At 40.9% G+C, this 19,279-nt stretch overlaps 1 protein-coding gene across 3 annotated transcripts; it reads left to right on the top strand.

The window, feature by feature from the left end:
• Positions 1 to 6,681: 6,681 nt before the first annotated feature.
• On the top strand, positions 6,682 to 18,814 carry bhlha15 (basic helix-loop-helix family, member a15). 3 transcript variants are annotated; one of them, XM_028027384.1, is made up of 6 exons: positions 6,682 to 6,775; positions 7,147 to 7,203; positions 7,476 to 8,145; positions 8,615 to 8,708; positions 9,830 to 10,004; positions 17,734 to 18,814. In XM_028027384.1, the coding sequence occupies exons 5-6, from the start codon at positions 9,993 to 9,995 to the stop codon at positions 18,367 to 18,369; spliced, it is 648 nt and encodes a 215-aa protein (XP_027883185.1). In that variant the 5' UTR covers positions 6,682 to 6,775; positions 7,147 to 7,203; positions 7,476 to 8,145; positions 8,615 to 8,708; positions 9,830 to 9,992; the 3' UTR covers positions 18,370 to 18,814. The 3 variants fall into 3 exon arrangements, with proteins under 3 accessions (XP_027883185.1, XP_027883186.1, XP_027883184.1); XM_028027385.1 differs by lacking the exons at positions 6,682 to 6,775; positions 7,147 to 7,203; positions 7,476 to 8,145; positions 8,615 to 8,708; positions 9,830 to 10,004 and adding exons at positions 14,003 to 14,484; positions 15,229 to 15,382; XM_028027383.1 differs by lacking the exons at positions 6,682 to 6,775; positions 7,147 to 7,203; positions 7,476 to 8,145; positions 8,615 to 8,708; positions 9,830 to 10,004 and adding an exon at positions 14,183 to 14,484.
• Positions 18,815 to 19,279: the final 465 nt, after the last annotated feature.

The following is a 19,279-nucleotide window of genomic DNA, read 5'->3' as shown; positions in this document are numbered from 1 at the left end:
TTCCCCGAGTCAGACGCTTGTGTAGATCTAACGTTTTTGACACAAGATAGTGACGTCAATAACGGTCCTCTACCAGAAAAACCAAGTTATCAGTCAGCTTTGCCCAGCAGAGGAAAGAAAACATTTTGGAAAGTGTTCCCTGAATCAGAACCTCGCATTGACCTAAATTTCTTTGCTGAACATATCGAAGGGCAAGATGTTTCAGTTCCGGCAAAACACGGTGAACAGGTAGCTTCCTTGGAAAATCAGTGTTATTCCAAGGACACTGTGATTTCCACAACAAGTCAAGCAAAGTGTTTGTGTCAGGCCAAATCGAAGGAACCTGAATTGGGAAATATCGAACTACAGAAATACTTAATGAGACAACTTGATGAGATGTTTGACATAAATCGTAAACTAAGTGCTAAACTCAAATACCAGAACGATCTGTTGAAGAAAGTATTCTCAGAGCAAAGACAAAACAGGAAGTCAACGGGGTGGGGCCACGTGTGGGTTGAGTGATTGGTGGGAATTTAAAAAGAGCTTCTGATGTTGTTAATTGGACATTTTAGATAATATTAAAAAGCAAAGACATCAGTACTCATGTTCATCCATTGTAAGATTTTTATTTCGAATTGTAAACAGAAAATAAGACAACCACATTTATTAATTAAAGGGAGATTTAGAAAAAGAAAATGTAAACAACATGGAACAAAAAGAGCCTTTTAGAAGTTTAAACCTATACAAATTGGGGAAAATTTAGAAAACTATCTTTCTGGGAAAGATATATCTATATCTAAATATATCTATCTATCTACCTAGAACCTAGATAGATAGATATATTTAGATCTATCTATCTATCTATCTATCTATCTATCTATCTATCTATCTATCTATCTATCTATCTATCTATCTATCTATCTATCTATCTCTGTTTATCTGCATATCAATCTATATATCTATCTCTCTTTATACATATATAAATCTATATATAGATATCTATATATATCTACATATCAATATCAATCTATCTATATATCTTTGTATTTATATAAAGATATATATTGACATGTAGATGTAGTCTCTCATATATATGTCTATATAGATAGATAGATAGATAGATTATATACATATATACAGTATATATATATATATATAGATATCAATATCAATATTGATATGATATTGATATCATATCAGTATCATGATATTGAAATTGATATGTATATATCAATATATATATCAATGTATATATACTGTATATATATACTGTATATACAGTATATATATATATGTATATGTATATATATATATATATATATATATATATATAGTCAAGCAAAGTATATATATACTGTATATATATATACAGTATATATATATATATATATATATATATATATACTGTATATGTATATATCTTTATATACATCTGTGATATATATATATATATATATATATATATATACACAAATCTACATACAGATATATATATTGATATATCTACATATCAATATATATCAAGATATATATCAATATACTGTATATATATATATATATATATGTATATACAGTATATGTATATATATTTATATATATCTGTGATATATATCTCTCTATATATATACACAAATCTACATATATATATATAGATTTATATATAAATCTATATATAATTTTATGTATAAAATCATAATGCATATATATATATATATATATATATGCATATATATACATATATATTGATATATATTGATATATTGATATATATATATGTATATATATACACTGTATTTAAAGTATATATATATATATATATATATATATATATATATATATATATATATATATATATTGATATGTATATTGATATATACATATCAATATCAATGTCATATGATATTGATATCTAGATATATATATAAATATCTATCTATCTATCTATATATATATATACACAGTATATATGTATATAATCTATCTATCTATCTATTGATTTCTGTTTATCTGCATATCAATCTATATATCTATCTCTCTTTATACATATATAAATCTATATATAGATATCTATATATCAGTATCAATCTATCTATATATCTTTGTATTTATATAAAGATATATATTGACATGTGGATGTAGTCTCTCATATATATGTCTATATAGATAGATAGATAGATAGATAGATAGATAGATAGATAGATAGATAGATAGATAGATAGATAGATAGATTATATACATATATACAATATATATATACACTGCTCAACAAATAAGGGAACACTTAAACAACACAATATAACTCCAAGTAAATCAAACTTCTGTGAAATCAAACTGTCTACTTAGGAAGCAACACTGATTGACAATCAATTTCACCTGCTGTTGTGCAAATGGAATAGACAACAGGTGGAAATTATTGGCAATTAGCAAGACACACTCAATAAAGGAGTGGTTCTGCAGTTGGGACCACAGACCACTTCTCAGTACCTATGCTGTCTGGCTGATGTTTTGGTCAGTTTTGAATGTTGGTGGTGCTTTCACACTCGTGGTAGCATGAGACGGACTCCACAAACCACACAAGTGGCTCAGGTAGTGCAGCTCATCCAGGATGGCACATCAATGCGAGCTGTGGCAAGAAGGTTTGCTGTGTCTGTCAGCGTAGTGTCCAGAGGCTGGAGGTGCTACCAGGAGACAGGCCAGTACACCAGGAGATGTGGAGGAGGCCGTAGGAGGGCAACAACCCAGCAGCAGGACCGCTACCTCCGCCTTTGTGCAAGAAGGAACAGGAGGAGCACTGCCAGAGCCCTGATAACATGTGCAATGACCCTCCAGCAGGCCACAAATGTGCATGTGTCTGCACAAACGGTTAGAAACCGACTCCATGAGGATGGTATGAGGGCCCGACGTCCACAGATGGGGGTTGTGCTCACAGCCCAACACCGTGCAGGACGCTTGGCATTTGCCAGAGAACTCCAGGATTGGCAAATTCGCCACTGGCGCCTTGTGCTCTTCACAGATGAAAGCAGGTTCACACTGAGCACATGTGACAGACGTGAGAGTCTGGAGACGCCGTGGAGAGCGGTCTGCTGCCTGCAACATCCTTCAGCATGACCGGTTTGGCAGTGGGTCAGTAATGGTGTGGGGTGGCATTTCTTTGGAGGGCCGCACAGCCCTCCATGTGCTCACCAGAGGTAGCCTGACTGCCATTAGGTACCGAGATGAGATCCTCAGACCCCTTGTGAGACCATATGCTGGTGCGGTTGGCCCTGGGTTCCTCCTAATGCAGGACAATGCTAGACCTCATGTGGCTGGAGTGTGTCAGCAGTTCCTGCAAGATGAAGGCATTGAAGCTATGGACTGGCCAGCCCATTCCCCAGACCTGAATCCGATTGAGCACATCTGGGACATCATGTCTCGCTCCATCCACCAACGTCACGTTGCACCACAAACTGTCCAGGAGTTGACGGATGCTTTAGTCCAGGTCTGGGAGGAGATCCCTCAGGAGACCATCTGCCACCTCATCAGGAGCATGCCCAGGCGTTGTAGGGAGGTCACACAGGCACGTGGAGGCCACACACAATACTGAGCCTCATTTTGACTTGTTTTAAGGACATTACATTAAAGTTGGATCAGCGTGTAGTGTTATTTCACTTTAATTTTGTGTGTGGCTCCAAATCCAGGCCTCCATTGGTTAATAAATTTGATTTCCATTGATGATTTTTGTGTGATTTTGTTGTCAGCACATTCAACTTTGTACAGAACAAAGTATTCAATGAGAATATTTCTTTCATTCAGATCTAGGATGTGTTATTTGAGTGTTCCCTTTATTTTTTTGAGCATATATATATATAAATCTATATATAGTTGTCTAGATATTAATATCAATATTGATATGATATTGAAATTGATATGTATATATCAATATACATATCAATGTATATATAGTGTATATATATATATATATATATCTATATATATATATATAGATATATATATATATATATATTAATATATATATATATCGCTATATATATATATATATATATATATATATATATATACCCACAAATCTACATACAGATATATATATAGATATATCTATATATCAATATATCAATATATATCAACATATATATCAATATACTGTATATATATATATATATATATATATCCTGTGTTTCAGATAAACAGCTATGCCCTGCCAGTAATCAGATACCCTGCTGGAATAATTAGCTGGCCAAAGGAGGAGATAAAAGCCATGGATATTAAGACTAGAAAACTACTAACAATGAATGGAGGGTTCCATCCCAAATCCAGCACCCTGAGACTGTACACGAGCCGCAAGGAAGGAGGCAGAGGACTAGTGAGTGTGAGAACCACAGTCCAGGACGAAACAACTAAGATCCATAAATACATCAGGGACAAAGCCTCAACAGACAATGTGCTCAGTGAATGTCTCAGACAACAGGGAACGGAGGTTGAGGTGCCAGAGATACCATCATGGGAGGACAAGCCCCTACATGGGATGTACCACCAGCAAGTAACCCAAGTGGCTGATATCAGTAAATCCTACCAATGGCTGGAAAAAGCTGGACTCAAGGACAGCACAGAGGCCCTCATCCTGGCCGCCCAGGAACAGGCCCTAAACACCAGAGCAATAGAGGCCAAGATCTACCACACCAGACAAGACCCAAGGTGTAGGTTGTGCAAGGAGGCCCCTGAGACAGTCCAGCACATAACAGCAGGGTGCAAGATACTGGCAGGGAAAGCGTACATGGAACGACATAACCAAGTTGCAGGCATAGTGTACAGAAACATCTGTGCAGAATATGGACTGGAAACCCCGAGATCAAAGTGGGAAACACTCCCAAAGGTGGTGGAGAACGCCAGAGCTAAGATCCTGTGGGACTTCCAGATCCAGACAGACAAAATGGTAATGGCGAACCAACCAGACATTGTCGTAGTGGATAAACAACAGTGGAAAGCCGTTGTGGTAGATGTAGCAATACCAAGCGACTGCAACATCAGGGAAAAGGAGCACGAGAAACTAGAGAAATACCAGGGCCTCAGGGAGGAACTGGAGAGGGCCTGGAAGGTGAAGACCACAGTGGTGCCTGTGGTCATCGGGGCCCTCGGGGCAGTCACCCCCAAACTGGACCAATGGCTACAACAGATCCCAGGAACAACATCAGACATCTCAGTCCAAAAATGTGCAATCCTTGGCTCAGGTCAACTTTGTATCTATATATCTATATATCTATATCTATATATATATAGATATATATATATATCTATATATATATGTGTCCGAGAGGGACTCAGAGTAGTGCCGCCGCTCCTTCACATCGAGAGGAGCCAGTTGAGGTCAGGATGCCTCCTGGACGCCTCCCTGGTGAGGTGTTCCGGGCACGTCCCACCGGGAGGAGGCCCCGGGGAAGACCCAGGAAAACGCTGGAGGGACTATGTCTCTCGGCTGGTCTGGGAACGCCTTGGGATTCCCCAGGAAGAGCTGGAAGAAGTGGCCGGGGAGAGGGAAGTCTGGGCCTCCCTTCTGAAGCTGCTACCCCTGCGACCCAACCCCGGATAAGAGGAAGAAGATGGATGGATGGATATATATACGGATAAATACTGTATATAGCGATGGTGAAATTAGTCTCTGATTTACAGCTTATTTTTGTATTATTAAAACATGTGGACGTCTTTTGGCCACATGGAATTCAAAAGGTTCACTTTTTTAAATTGTTTTGAGTTTTAGGAAATATGTAAATATAAAATGAATGGAGGTAACTACAGAACTAGCCAGAGTTATAATAAAATGCTTTAAATCAACACGTACACATCTATTAGAATCTATTAAACAATTGGATTTAAGTCTAGGCTTAAATCCAGTTGTATGTTTGTAGTAAGTCTTGAAAAATTATTTTCATAGGTGATCTCCAACCAGTCTGTCTGTTGTTGAGCGGGAAGATGGGGCAAAGTGAAATGTTACCTGGTGAAGAAAGCTAAACCCACCATCCCACAGTGGAACATGGTGGTGGCAGCATTATGCTGAGAGGATGCTCTCCTTCTGCAGGGGTGGAGTTGATGAGAAGCTGCAGTCCTGTCATAAAAGCTGTTTGAGTCAGCAAACCACGTGAGAGTGTGGCAGAAGTTCACCTTCTGTTTTGGTTTATCACATAAACTTTATTGAACTTTCAGTGAAAAAGAAATTTAATAAAATGTGCAAAATTTCAATGGGTATCAATACTTTCACACAAAACTGTGACACCTACACTGTTGGTCTTTATAACTGGACTCTGTGTTACATTAGCGCTGAGGTTATTGATTGCATCCGGCGCTCTGCTGCAGAAAGGCCAGGAACCTGCTGGCGGAGAGACGGATATGTAAGCTCTTTGTCCTTTCTTTGTCCTCACACCGTTTTCATCCCTTCTATACATTCGCTCTTCTTCGCCCTCCTCCCTTCCATTTTCAGAGCATCTCCTCTGTCTCCTCTGCCCGCTCTGCCTCGTCTCTTGCAGGAAACTCGACAGGGTGCGCCACGGCATGGTAAAAGCAGGACGATGACTGAGCTCTGAAGGATGCAAGGTAGGGCGTGTTTGTGAAAAAGCTGCTGCTTTATCTTGTTTGTGGCTGCAGAGACACTTTGCTGCAGCATGTTGTGCAAACTCATGAAGCTGCAGATTTGAACACGTTCTGCGTTTTCAGAGTTGAACTACAGCAGGGGTGGAGCTGCCCTGGTGATTTCAGTGGACAAGTTGTTTTCAAACAGGAAATGCAGCCTGGACGAAATTAAAAGAAGGTAATTTCACGTGCATATGACTGGATTTCTGCATGAGGACACTAAAGATGTGAGTTGTGTCTTTTGCTGTTGAAGGCACCACAGTGTGTCTGTTTTTTAACTGGTTGTTTGGAACAGTCTCTTTCTCCCTCTTCCTCCTGAGCCCCTCCACCTGTTACACAGTGAGGTGTTAATTTACCCGAACGGGGCAGATTTTATCCTCCTCCCAGGTGTGTGTGTGTGTGTTTGTATGTGTGTGTCTCCTTTTACATCCCTTTACGTCACAGCTGCTGTGAGTCAGCTCCTCTCTTCCTTTCCTGAGTCACTTGTCCAACGGTTGCTTGGTTACTGCAGAGCAGTAAAAGTTTCCTATTGCGTCTTTGTCTCTGCAGACGGAAGACTGCCGATATTTATTCAGGCCTGGGACTGAGAGACCCAATAATGGACCCGTAAGTGTGCATGAGCGCGTTTGTGTGCAGAATGCGCAACAACTGGCAAATCTCTGTCGTTCAGACATTTAGTAGAAAGTCTCCTCAGATTACTCCAGTGTGTGATTCTGGGATTATCATAGTGTCTCTCCTCCAGTCAGTGAGCAGTGGTAGAAACCATGCCCTCTTTTTCCCATAAAGTAACAGTCCTCTCCTTTCTGCTTGTAATCTCACCAATCTGTGAATCAGTATATCTTCAGGTGTACTGAAACTGCCCTGAATCATTGATGCAGGAATGAAGAGGAGTGTGAGGACCATGAAGTGGGTTCCTGCATCTGTGTCCTTGATTGGACGGAGTGTTCAGCCCCTAACTCACAGAGAAACACTACGCACACATCAGATTGGCTAGCTTCATCACGATTTTGTTTCCTACAACTCTTCTGTCCCCCATCGGAGCTCAATGGACAGCTAAGGTTTTTAGATCCTGTCATCAAAGGTTTACCAAGCCAGGCCAACCAGGAAGGTACCACTTTCCATATGGCGGACATTTTTTATTGGATTAAAAACTTTTTGAATGAAGCAACCCAGCAGCATGCCATCGTCATGGATTCCTTCAACAGGCTCATCATTCTTTCTGATAATTATATAACTACAAATAAATTATGCCACGTTTACGGCTCTCGGAATTTGAGGACATTTATTAGACATAGAGGAAGTTCTGGAAGAAATAGCAAGATGTCTGCTGTAAAACACGACAACGCCCAAAGATCTTTTTGTCTCAAGACGAGCGGCGAGGACGAAGACAGGGACAGCTTAAGGACGTGGAACCCTGAGATCCATCAGAAAACCCGTCAAAATGACAATCATTCACAAAGACCATGGAGGAGGAGTAAAAGTGAGAAAATGAAAATAAAGAAAAGTGTTTCTTTTGAAGAGGACGTCATCGTCTACCTGTTTGATCAGGTAATGATCGATCATTTCAGTACAGTTCTAGTTTGTTGTGTTTGAAGGGTCCGGGGGGAGGGGAGACTTTAAAAAAGATTTATTAATTTCTCCCCTTTTGCTGGACATCATAAAATGAATGCTTAATGTTTCAGCTGCTGTCTGTGCTGTTTACACCAGACAGACATCTGTCAGGTCAGCACAGCCCACAGAGCAGGTGATGTGACACAGATGGAAAAACTCAGGCAGAAAACTGGTCATGATGTTTAAAAAATCTGGACTTATCTCTGGAGGTGACTGTTGCCCTGCAACAGATATCAGGAGTTGAGTTTAGTCTTTAGGCTCTGACACTGATCCTTTAAAAAAGGTGCTAAAGCTTGGGATTGGAGGGACGACCTCAATGTCTACTTTGGGGTTTTGTTGTAAAATCAACCATAATTTTCCTGTATTTTTTTTGTCTATGTTTTGACAATCAACTGTTGATTCTTAGGAAACACCCACTCTCAAGCTGCCTTCAGAACCCTCCACATCTCCGCCCTTCCATTTTCCCAGCATCCAGTCTGATGTTATGTCAGAGGACAATGGTAAGACTTAAAATGACCATATTCTAATTATTCCCAAATTGAATATCATTTACATATGCATAGTTGAAACCAGAAATTTCACACAGCGTTTTTTTCTAACTTTTTGACCTTCATTTTGATAAAAAAAAACCTTTGCTGCCTCAGGTCAGTTAAGATTACGGAACTTAATTCAATTTGCAAAATCCAAGCATAATAATCTTCTTATATTCAGAAGTTTACAAACATTACTATCAGTATTTGAAACAACTACTTTCTAAAAGTGCCTGTTTGTGGTCAAATATTCTCACAATAGTTTGCTGGAATATTGACCCATTCCTCCAGAAACATCGGCTTACACAAAACGTCTTATAACACATTTTGTACTGGACTGACATGACTGGATAATGACGCTCCGTCAGCCAACATCTTCGCAAAATCTATGATTGTCTTCAGATTTGTTGAGAAATTAAATCTTTTTGAAATTTGCTCTTTGCGACCCTGTGCCTTCAGCGCGTCATCACCACAAAGCTCCTTTATCGAGCATATAATTATGTTTTCACTAGAGTTTCGTTTCATGGCGATGTAGCTCATATGATGAGCTCAGCAGATGCACAGTTCTAACAGGTGTTTGCTAATTGCTGCTGCCGCTAGTCTGGAGGAGCTGGGTGGAGAAGTTGCGGGGGAGGGGTGCTGTGTAATGCAGAAGCTCGGCTTGGAGACTGCAGCACTGAGGAGGAGCTTTGTGCAAAAGGCAATGCCTGGTCACAGGACTTGTTTCTGCAAGCAGAGATGAATAGGGAGATGCTCAAAGCAGCAGTAAAGATTATTTTTTTCTTTTTAAAGGGATGTCGTTTTTTTTAATGCAGAGTTTCATGCCAAATATATACATAGATTCTTGCTGTAGCACTTAGACTTCCAAAACTTTTACACTTTTAAATGAATAGATTTCTTGTAATAGATTTCAAAATGGAAGAATCAAAGCAACACTCTAGGTGTGTTTTTTAATGAGGGAATAACATTATAACATGAAGCAAATCTCAAAAAGTTGATTTTACATAATACCGCCCCTTTAACACTTCAAGAAACTTTCGAGTGATAACAAAATTACATTCATGAATTGCTAATGTTGTTTGCGGCTTCAGGGTTGCAGTGGGAAGATGACTTCTCAGCGTTGGAGTGTGCTCCACCCTCTGGCATCGTGTCCCTGCCGACCAAGAGCTGGACTTCTCAGACCAGGCCAGAGCTTTGCTCTCTGGCCCAAACTTGCCTGTTCCTCACCTATGTCACCAAGTCAGACCTTGAACTATGACACAAAGTGTGAGTGACACACACACATACACACCCACACACACACACACATACAGTATATATATAATTTGAGCTCTGTGGTAATTTGGTGACATAGTGGTCAAAGCCACCTCTCTATCTGAATACCTCTCCTCAGCCAAGGGCTACCCAGCTGTCACCATGGCCTAATGTGACATCCACTGTTGTTTTTCTGTCAGACGGCCAGCCTTGACCAAACGGAAAACCTGAATAATCATCCAGATCTCAGTTCCTTCACCTGCCCCCCCCTTTATGAGTCAGGGATTTCAGCAGCTGCTTTCCCCTCTCTCTGCTCCAAAGCACTTACGGTTGATGACATCACATCCTACGTAGGGATGTGGCACAGTGCATTCAGCTCTCACTGCCATTAGTATGACACGAGCAAACAGCGTGTGACACAGTTCAATATGATGTAGTTACATAACTGATCTGGGGTCTTTCCAGTTGCCAACCAAGCTATGAAGGTTGCATCAAACATACAAGCTTTCAGAAGGAACCCCAGGACAGTCACAGTGATAGAACCAGCTTGTTTTAGTAGAAAAATTATGTGAAAGGCCTGATAGCTTGCCTCATCACTGAAGTGTGCTCTTCAGACCAGAATTTATCAGTTGCTGTGGCAAAACAAACAGTGTAAGCCGATGCAAGCAGAAACTGAGCAAACTAAAAAAGCAACAGATAATGTTTCTATTGTCCAACATTGGGTGAGGTTTGGTTGACTACATATGGTGTAACTGAGGAGGGAAGGAAACCTGGCAGGACCCAGGCTGTGATCATTAGAAAACAAACATATTCTTTCATTTCTACATGAGCAGAAACACAAGAACCTCACAGAATTCTTAAGAATCAGGTGAAACGGAAACCAGTTCCCATTTAGTATAGACTTGTAGCAGGTCCTCCAACGTTACTGTGTAAACAGGTGTATGTTCTCACACCTTGAGTAGTCGTCGAACACATATTGGCACCCTCTGTCTTCCAGCTCACACTTATGCACATGTTCACTCAGTTTGTTCAAGGACATCCAAGCCAAAAGTTGCTGTTTGCTTCTGAGAGCTGGGAGCACCACAGCTGTGATCTCACAAACTCGGCCCTCATTTCATAAAATACATACAAGTAACTGGAATTACCGTTCACCTCTGGTAGCTTCTGGATTTACAACATATATTTATGTGACAGAGAAAAAGTAATACAAAGATTTTTTTTTCCAACGTTCACCAGACTGTTTGAGGTGCCATGGGAGTTGCTTTGTCTCCTGTGTATTTTGGATTCCCCTGTGTGTTTCCATCACCGTGCTTCCTAATTGGCTACATGTCACAATCAGTAGCCTGCATGCTCATCTATGATCAGGAAACACCACATGAGCAACAACATCAGGCCAAGGCAATCCAACATGGTGAATATCCCCCAATCTTAGATCAGAGCAGTTCTGATGTCCTTCCAAGTGGAGCAGATTACTCTTAGCACACCACACACAGCAGGAATATCACTAGAGATAACTTAAAGGTTCATCTGTTTTTTTCCAGCAGATCCACTGTAGTCCAAAGATTGTATTCTTATGGTACTGCTGGTCACTTGAGTGTCTTGTCAGATTTGGCTTAGTGTTGACCTTATGTGTGGGTTCTCCTGGTTCTGCTAGGGTTCTATCAATTCCTCACTCAACCCCCTCAGTTGCCCTTAGGTCTTTGGTTCCTTCACAGCAGCAGCTGTTTGTAATCACTCGCTTGTGTTCTATACAAGACACTCCGTTCCCATAAAAGCATCATGCTTTCATCCACTGTCAGATTCTCCTCTTAGCTCCTTGTTATCTGTGCTAGCTTGATGTTTCAGCCCTTAGGATTCCTCACATTTTTGTAAATTTGGACTTTGTCACCTTTGATTAAACGTGCCACTGCATTTATAATCTGCCTTCCAACTACTGCCCTCCTGTACTTCCATTCTTCTCAACCTGCAATCATGTCTCTGCAAAGACCCCAAGTTTTTAGGCCATTCATGCTTATGGTGATTGTGATCAAACTTATAGGTTAACAACTGTTTTAAAGCCTTCGGCTTTTTGTCCTCTGCTTTTTAACTGTGTTGTTTGATGGGTGGATCTGTCTAAGAAAACACAGCGACACCATATACGTAGACTGGGTGGGGTGTGGATAATCAGAAGGTGGCTTCCCCTAAAGTAAAGTTAGAATGCCAACAACGAATAATCCAAACAGTGAAGGTGCTGGATGAAGAATGATCTTAGCTGTTTTACTTTCCTATTTATAGTTTTAAAATTTGATCCATGTGGCATTGCAGACACCACCATAAGGATGTCATCAGATTGTTTAAGAACACTCTCAGCTTAACTTGCACAACTGATGCTTTTCAGTTTTGCAGCGCTTTATCAACACCAGAGATAATAATCCCAACTGCCAACAGCTGCCAGCAGGTAAAACAGAGAATGGACGATTTACTCAGAAAACACATTCCTGAGCGGAAGGGGATTAGATTAGTGATTCCTAAAATAGGTAATCATTTAAATAATCACACTTCTAATGGTTTTTAAGAGTGTATTTTAGTTGGCATTACACAGTCATTACAGAAGTGATGATGTCCTAAAAGTTAGGGAAGGCAGATACTGTGACATGGCTTAAAAGGACCTACCTCTGGTCTGGCAGGTGGAACCTGGAAGACTATTCAAATGAAAGAGTGGAAGGCGATAACCCACAATGGAAATTATGTTAACTGCTGGACGCAACGAGCCTCCCTAAAAAGCTGAGCTCAACTCTGCTTTAGCAGGATTTCATGTACAGCTGTGTGTGTTAAAGCAATATGAGTTCATTTGAGTCATGTAAGTATAATATTCCTAATAATATTATAATTACATGTAAATAGTTCAGCAGGAATAAAAACGTGTACAGTTTTGTTTGCAGCTCTTGAAGAGTTCATGTGAGGTCAAAATTTCACTGAATGCGACAGTAAAAACCCAGATCACTCCCGTTTCACAGAAATGACCGTAGAACAAAAAAAGTGGTGAATTACATTATTTAGTAGAGAATATATTTTTATGAAGGTACAAAACAACCTCTATGATTGATTTCTGAGTTTGTTATTGCTGTAAAGCCTTAACCAACCTTGATAAAATCAACTCTGTACATGTGCATACTTTAATGACGTCGCTGAAGCAGCATAATAACCTTTCAGCTTTTCATTGTGTCATACATCATCTTCATCATTCCAGTTGACACCACAGAGAAACAGTAAGAAAAATGCAACCTTTTCACCAGGCAGTGAAAAGATCGGCTGACCTTGTAAAGGTCATACACACAGAAAACTGCATGGACCCCAATCAGATGGGAAAAAATCTAACAGGAATATTAGCATACTGGTAGCAGCAGAAGTTCATCATTCATGGCAGGATGCATCTTGGGAAAAGAGGAGTGAGGGAGGATTATTCATTTATATTCAAAAATACTTTTCATCCCAAAGACAATTCAACTGATGTCATAACTCACATCATCCAAGTATATTCAAAAACCTTCATTGCAAATGGTGATGCTGTCGTCTAGAAGCATCTCTGGTAGCAGTCAGTCTCGCTACAAATCTGCAGAGGCCTCTGACTGAAGACTGTCTCGTAACTGTCATGATGTGCTAACAGTTCTATTTTTGGGCAGCAGAGACAACTTTTCACAGTAACGTATCCTGGATGAAACCGGCAGTTATTGGCAACCACTGCTAATCCACCTCATTTGCTGCTGATACTTCTTTTTAAATCCTTGTCTAGCTTCTGCATTATGGTTAGAGTACCAAATGCAGAGAAACGTCCTGCTTTTTGCTCTGCTCTCTGGTCCTGCTTGGCATCCAGGAAGCCTCCTTTATAACACCTTAGGTTGTTGTTCTGGTTCTATTTGAGTTTTTGTGATGCTAATCAGCTCCCAGTTGTAAAAGTAAAGCTTAGTTGGTGGTACAGTAGAACAACTGGAGGTAAACAAACAAACAAATAAATAAATAAAGTAAGACGGAGATCACAGTTCCACTTTACAAATTCTAGTAATACCAGCTGAATTCTCCAGTCTTGTGCCTTTTATGATGTCATCAACTAAAATAAACACAAATACAAACTTTTGCTCCTCCTTAAAAAATTTTAAGACATTATGATTTGTGGAAATCAAAACTTCTTCGCACAGCTGTGTTCTCATTATCTGGACACATTTGTAAGTAAACATAAAGGCTCCGGTGGTTAGCAGCTTTAAAACCCGGCAGCAGCAGCAGCGGCAGTCTGTCGGGTCAGCGGCCTGCGGCTCTGCTGCTCGGGCAGACTGGGCTGAGTGGGCTGGCTCTCTGATTGGCTGAGCAGCGCGACGTGTACATCTGTCAGCTACAGGTAGCGCACATGTGGCAGTTATCTCCGCGCCGCGGTGACGCTCCGCAGCTTCTCTCCGCTGCTTTACCGACTTTCTGCTGCTGGTTTATGAACGGAGCGATTTTCAGTAGACGCTCAGCGGTAAGTCTCCTCAGCCCACTCTCCTTTCTCTAACCCACTTTCACGGCCGTTTCGTTTGCTTTCCTTTCTCTCTCTGTGAACCGTTGGCCGGAGTTGCTTCATGAGTTCTGCCGTTAGGTGATTGCAAACTGAGGTTAGGGAAATAAGGAGCTACACAGGGACGGAAAGATATCTGGAGGGTTACACTGTGTAACTTTTATTATTAAGCGCTCTAATCTATGTAAAACACCCAGCAGAATTTGTTTTCTACAAGGCTTTTCAGATCTCAGAATTAAACTACTTAATGTTTAAAATAATCCGTCTGCGTTATGCGTCATTTTCCTCTTTATTCTTCAATTAAGTAGTGAATTTATTCACATCTGGAGACTGGTAAGTTTTTGTTCTGCTGCTATGAATATTCTGCCTAGTTTGTCAGTTAAGTTACAGAGACAAGTGAATAAACGAAATGCATAGCAAGAAATATCAAACAGTAACAAAGAAAGTGATATATCTCCACTAGTGTGGAACAATTTGTTATTGCGACTGAGAAGACATGCACAATGTTACATTATGTCTTAAAAAATATCAACCATGTAAGCAAAGTTAATACTCACTGAACTATTTCACATAAGCTCTATTTATGCTCGAAAATGTTCCATCTGGACTCATTCTAAACACATATGAATGTTTGTGTATAAAATCAGTTTTTCTCAGGGCCAGCATTGGGTCCCTCGCGGCCAAAACCTCTATTTTTTTATTTTTTAGACCTCACTGTTGGCTGCTTCCCCTGTTTTCGTGAGCACAACCTTGAAGCTGACATTATCTCAGATGTGACGGGATAAAAGGTGCAACATCATGGCGTTTTCACACCGTCAGATCAGATACAGGAGGACGCCGAGCACTTTTAAACTAAAAATAGGTAAACAGACTAGGGTAGGGGCTTTCAGCTCTGGTTCTCGAGGGCCGGTGTGCTGAAACTTTTAGATGCGTCTCTGCTTCAACACACAAATAATGAGGCGATTAGCAGGACTCTGGAGGACCCGACTGCACACTGAGGAGGTGATTCAGCCCTTTGACTCAGGTGTGTTGGACCAGGGAGACATCTAGCAGCTGCAGGACACCGGCCCTCGTGGACAGCAGTCGAAGACCCCTGGACAAGGGACTCAACCGACCAACTAATCAGTTAATCAGTTAATTGGCACCTTTCACATGATTTCAACACAAGATAGTTTTTTTTAAAGTGACCCCAATATTGAAATATCTCAAAATGTCACGAGTTTTATTTAGGCCATTTAAAAGAAATAAATTAAGCAACTTACTAATTTACAGATTTGTGTTTTAAGTAACTATGCACCTGATTTGATTTGTTAAAACATTTTTTTTAGCAGTTTAAAAATGAGAGTTAATGATTTGTAGAAAATGCACTGTAGCTCTCTAATTCTGTTTTCTTAACTAATTATGTAGTCCTGGTTTTTTGGGGGGTCAGTCCCAGAAGTTATAGAAATTCAAAAGGTGCTTGTTCAAAAAACGAACAAAAAAAAAAACAACGCATAAATGTATAAATTAGTAAAAAAAAAAAAAAAGGTATTTTAACCAAAAACAGAATCTATAAACAATACCAGTCTGGTTTCTGCCAGTGTCACTGCTTAGAATCATTAATGCCTTTCTGATGGCTGCAGTTTCTGCTCTGGTTTCTCTTCTTACCCTCCTTTATCTGAGGACTTTGATTCCATCTCCCACAGTATTTTCCTCCACAGGCTTTCATCCCTTGGCAATACCCCCACACCCATTAACTCAAATCCGTCAGACCCCACTCTTCCTCTGTTAGTTCAAGTTGTCCCCCAAAGTTTTGCACTGGATCCCCTTCTTTCTTTACTAGCCAATATTTCCCATAAATTCAATGTCAAGCGCGATAAATTCAATGCTTGACCGATGACACCCGGCTCTTCTTACCCACTTCACCAAACTCCTCACTTTCACCCTCCTCCCTCACCACGTGTTTAGAAGAAATTAGAGATGCTCAATATATTGGCACTAACTGATACCTATATATTTTTAAACATATCTGTATCAGTCTGATGAATAGAACTGGGCCAATATTAGCAACTGATATTTACCTCCATCTTGTTGCCATTTGTTTCTGGAGGGAGGATGTTCAGGTTTTGTTTGTTTGGTCATGTGACAGTGACGGTAAAGCAGTGAAGGATTTTGAAGAGCTTAACTGAAACAGGGAAGCAACGGTGAACTCAGTGGAGTGGTAAGGCTGATAACCAATTTGGTATTGGTTATCAGCCTTACCACAATACCAATTTAGTATTGGTTATCAGCCTTACCACTAATATTAATATTGGAGATTGTAAGCTCAAACTTTCATTTCCATGCATCCCTAGCTGAAATAAAATCCTGGTTTGCATCAAACATCCTCAAACAAAACTCACTGGCACAGCATCCAGATTCTACCTGTCAGTTGACGACTCCTTGGTTTCTTTCTTGGTTTAGTCTAAGTGTCATGCTCGACAGCACTTTGTCATTTCATTCTCATATAAATAACATCGTCAGGACTGCATTCTACATAACATTGTAATTCAACAAAGGCCTTTCTTAGATGATGAATATCATTGAAAGAGGCAAGGAGTAATGAGTGAGACATGCAATCCGATACTGGGGTTGGTCCTTTAAAGTCAACCACCGAGGGACTCGAACCCTCAATCTTCTGATCCGAAGTCAGACAGCTTGTCCATTAAGCCACGTGGTCCTGGTTCCCACCACAGTATGGTAATTGGAATAGCCAAGTTCTGAGCAATTACTGAACCATTTAACTCATTCGGTGACCAGATAAATGCCCAAGGACAGATATTGCAGTTAGCTTAAACATAAGTGGTACTCTTGATATTCTTGAAATGAATCAAAATCTCAAGGTGTAAGGTCATTCTAAATGGTTTTGTTATATGAAGAAGCTTTGAAAAATGTCTGACTTGCAGTAGATGCACAAGGACATCAAAGGAAAACTTAGAATAACGGAAAAATAAATGAATGATGTCAGCATAAGGTCTTACCTGGTGCATTGTGTGGCCTAAATATTTTTTCTACAAACTGTACCACTGTGTTTGACTGAACATGGGTTCCACTACTTAAGGCTTTGACATGGAAGTGCTGATATTTTCAAGACGCAAGTCCGAAAACATGTTCTTGAATTGGCTAGTCTTGCATGAATAACATGTCAGATTCACTTTTTCTTTTGTGTCTTAATGTTCTTGTCTGTGCATCTAGGACTTTTATAAGTTGGGAGACTTGGTTGGAGACTGTGAGGTGAGAGGAAGCAGCACGATGAAGTCCAAAGAGAAGGCAGTGAGACCCTCCAGGAGGCCCTGGTCCGACCCGGAGCCGGAGAACGAACCGGACACAGAGCCGGGCTCCAGCGAGCAGGAGGGCTCGGAGGCCTCGGTCCGGATCGGCGGCTCCTGGAGGGGCTCCCTGAGGAGCCGGGACGGCAGGCGCCGACAGGGAGGAGGAGGAGCAGGTGGGGGAGGTGGGCGGCGGCGCAGGATGTACGGGTCCAGCACCAAGGAGCGCAGCATCCGGAGGCTGGAGAGCAACGAGCGAGAACGCCAGCGCATGCACAAACTCAACAACGCCTTCCAGGCGCTGCGCGAAGCCATCCCACACGTGAAGATGGACAAGAAGCTGTCCAAGATTGAGACTCTGACTCTGGCCAAGAACTACATCAAAGCCTTGACCACCATCATCGTGGACCTGTCGGGGGCCTGCCTGCCCGCTGAGGCAGGGCCCCCAGGGGCCAGGGCTGCCAGGCTGCTGCAGTGCTACCAGCAGCACCTGGAGGAGGAGGGGGAGGACGGCCTCACCCAGTACCTCACCCACATGCAGAGCTTCGGCCAGGAAAGTTAACAGCCTGAGACTGTAAAAGGGTTTGGGACCAGGAGCCCCCTGCTGGATGCGGCGCCCTACAACAACTGACTGCTGGCCCACAGAGCCTCGCAAAAGTTTTCATACCTCTTGAACCTTTTCACATTTTTTCAAGTCTCAACTCCAAGCTGTCAGGAAATAAATTAAATATAAATATTTATTCACATCCCTTTGTTCTGGTTCCCCAAAACAAATCCCAGGTTTGTTCTGAAATGGTCTAATTAGCAAAGTCAGCCCACCTGTATGATGTTTGTTATGATCCTGTTTCTTTGACGAGAAAACAGAACCATGGTGACCTTGGAACACAGCAGGTTAAAAAACTAAATGGCAAACTTTCCACATCTCGCAAAGCTCTGTGTGGCATCCCACCAGGAGGAAACGGAAAAAATCTGAACACAAATCTACCAAGAAAAAGTGTTTTTTGAAAGAAAGTCATAAGAAGTTCTGCTTGCAGTTTGGTACAAGCCATAAAGGCATGGGCTGAGCCAGGGGGTGGTGAAAGGTGGCCATGGTGACGCCTGCTGTTCCCTTTCAAAACAGCTGGTGGCAGTAGTGAAATATACTTATACAGCAAAAATGTATAAATATAGGCATATACTTATTCACTTCGAGAACATTTTTTCTTTCTTTGGTAAATTAGTTAGAAAATATAAATGTTGCGCTCTAAAGTGGCTCAGTTTTTGCCCGCCCCCCCCATGAGGGGCCACCCCTACGAAAATTGTCTGGCTCCGCCCCTGCATATTGGAGACATGTGGAAGAAGTTTCTCTAGTCAGATAAGAACAAAATGGAATGTACTGCACATCATTCCTTGTTGACGTGGTGGTGGCAGCATGATGCAGTGGGAAGGTTTTTTCCTGAGGAAGCTAAACAGAGCTGGTGGGAAGTAAAAAA

The sequence above is a fragment of the Xiphophorus couchianus genome, chromosome 9, assembly GCF_001444195.1.
Source record: "Xiphophorus couchianus chromosome 9, X_couchianus-1.0, whole genome shotgun sequence".
NCBI lineage: Eukaryota > Metazoa > Chordata > Actinopteri > Cyprinodontiformes > Poeciliidae > Xiphophorus > Xiphophorus couchianus.
This window is presented reverse-complemented; position numbering and strand designations above follow the sequence as displayed.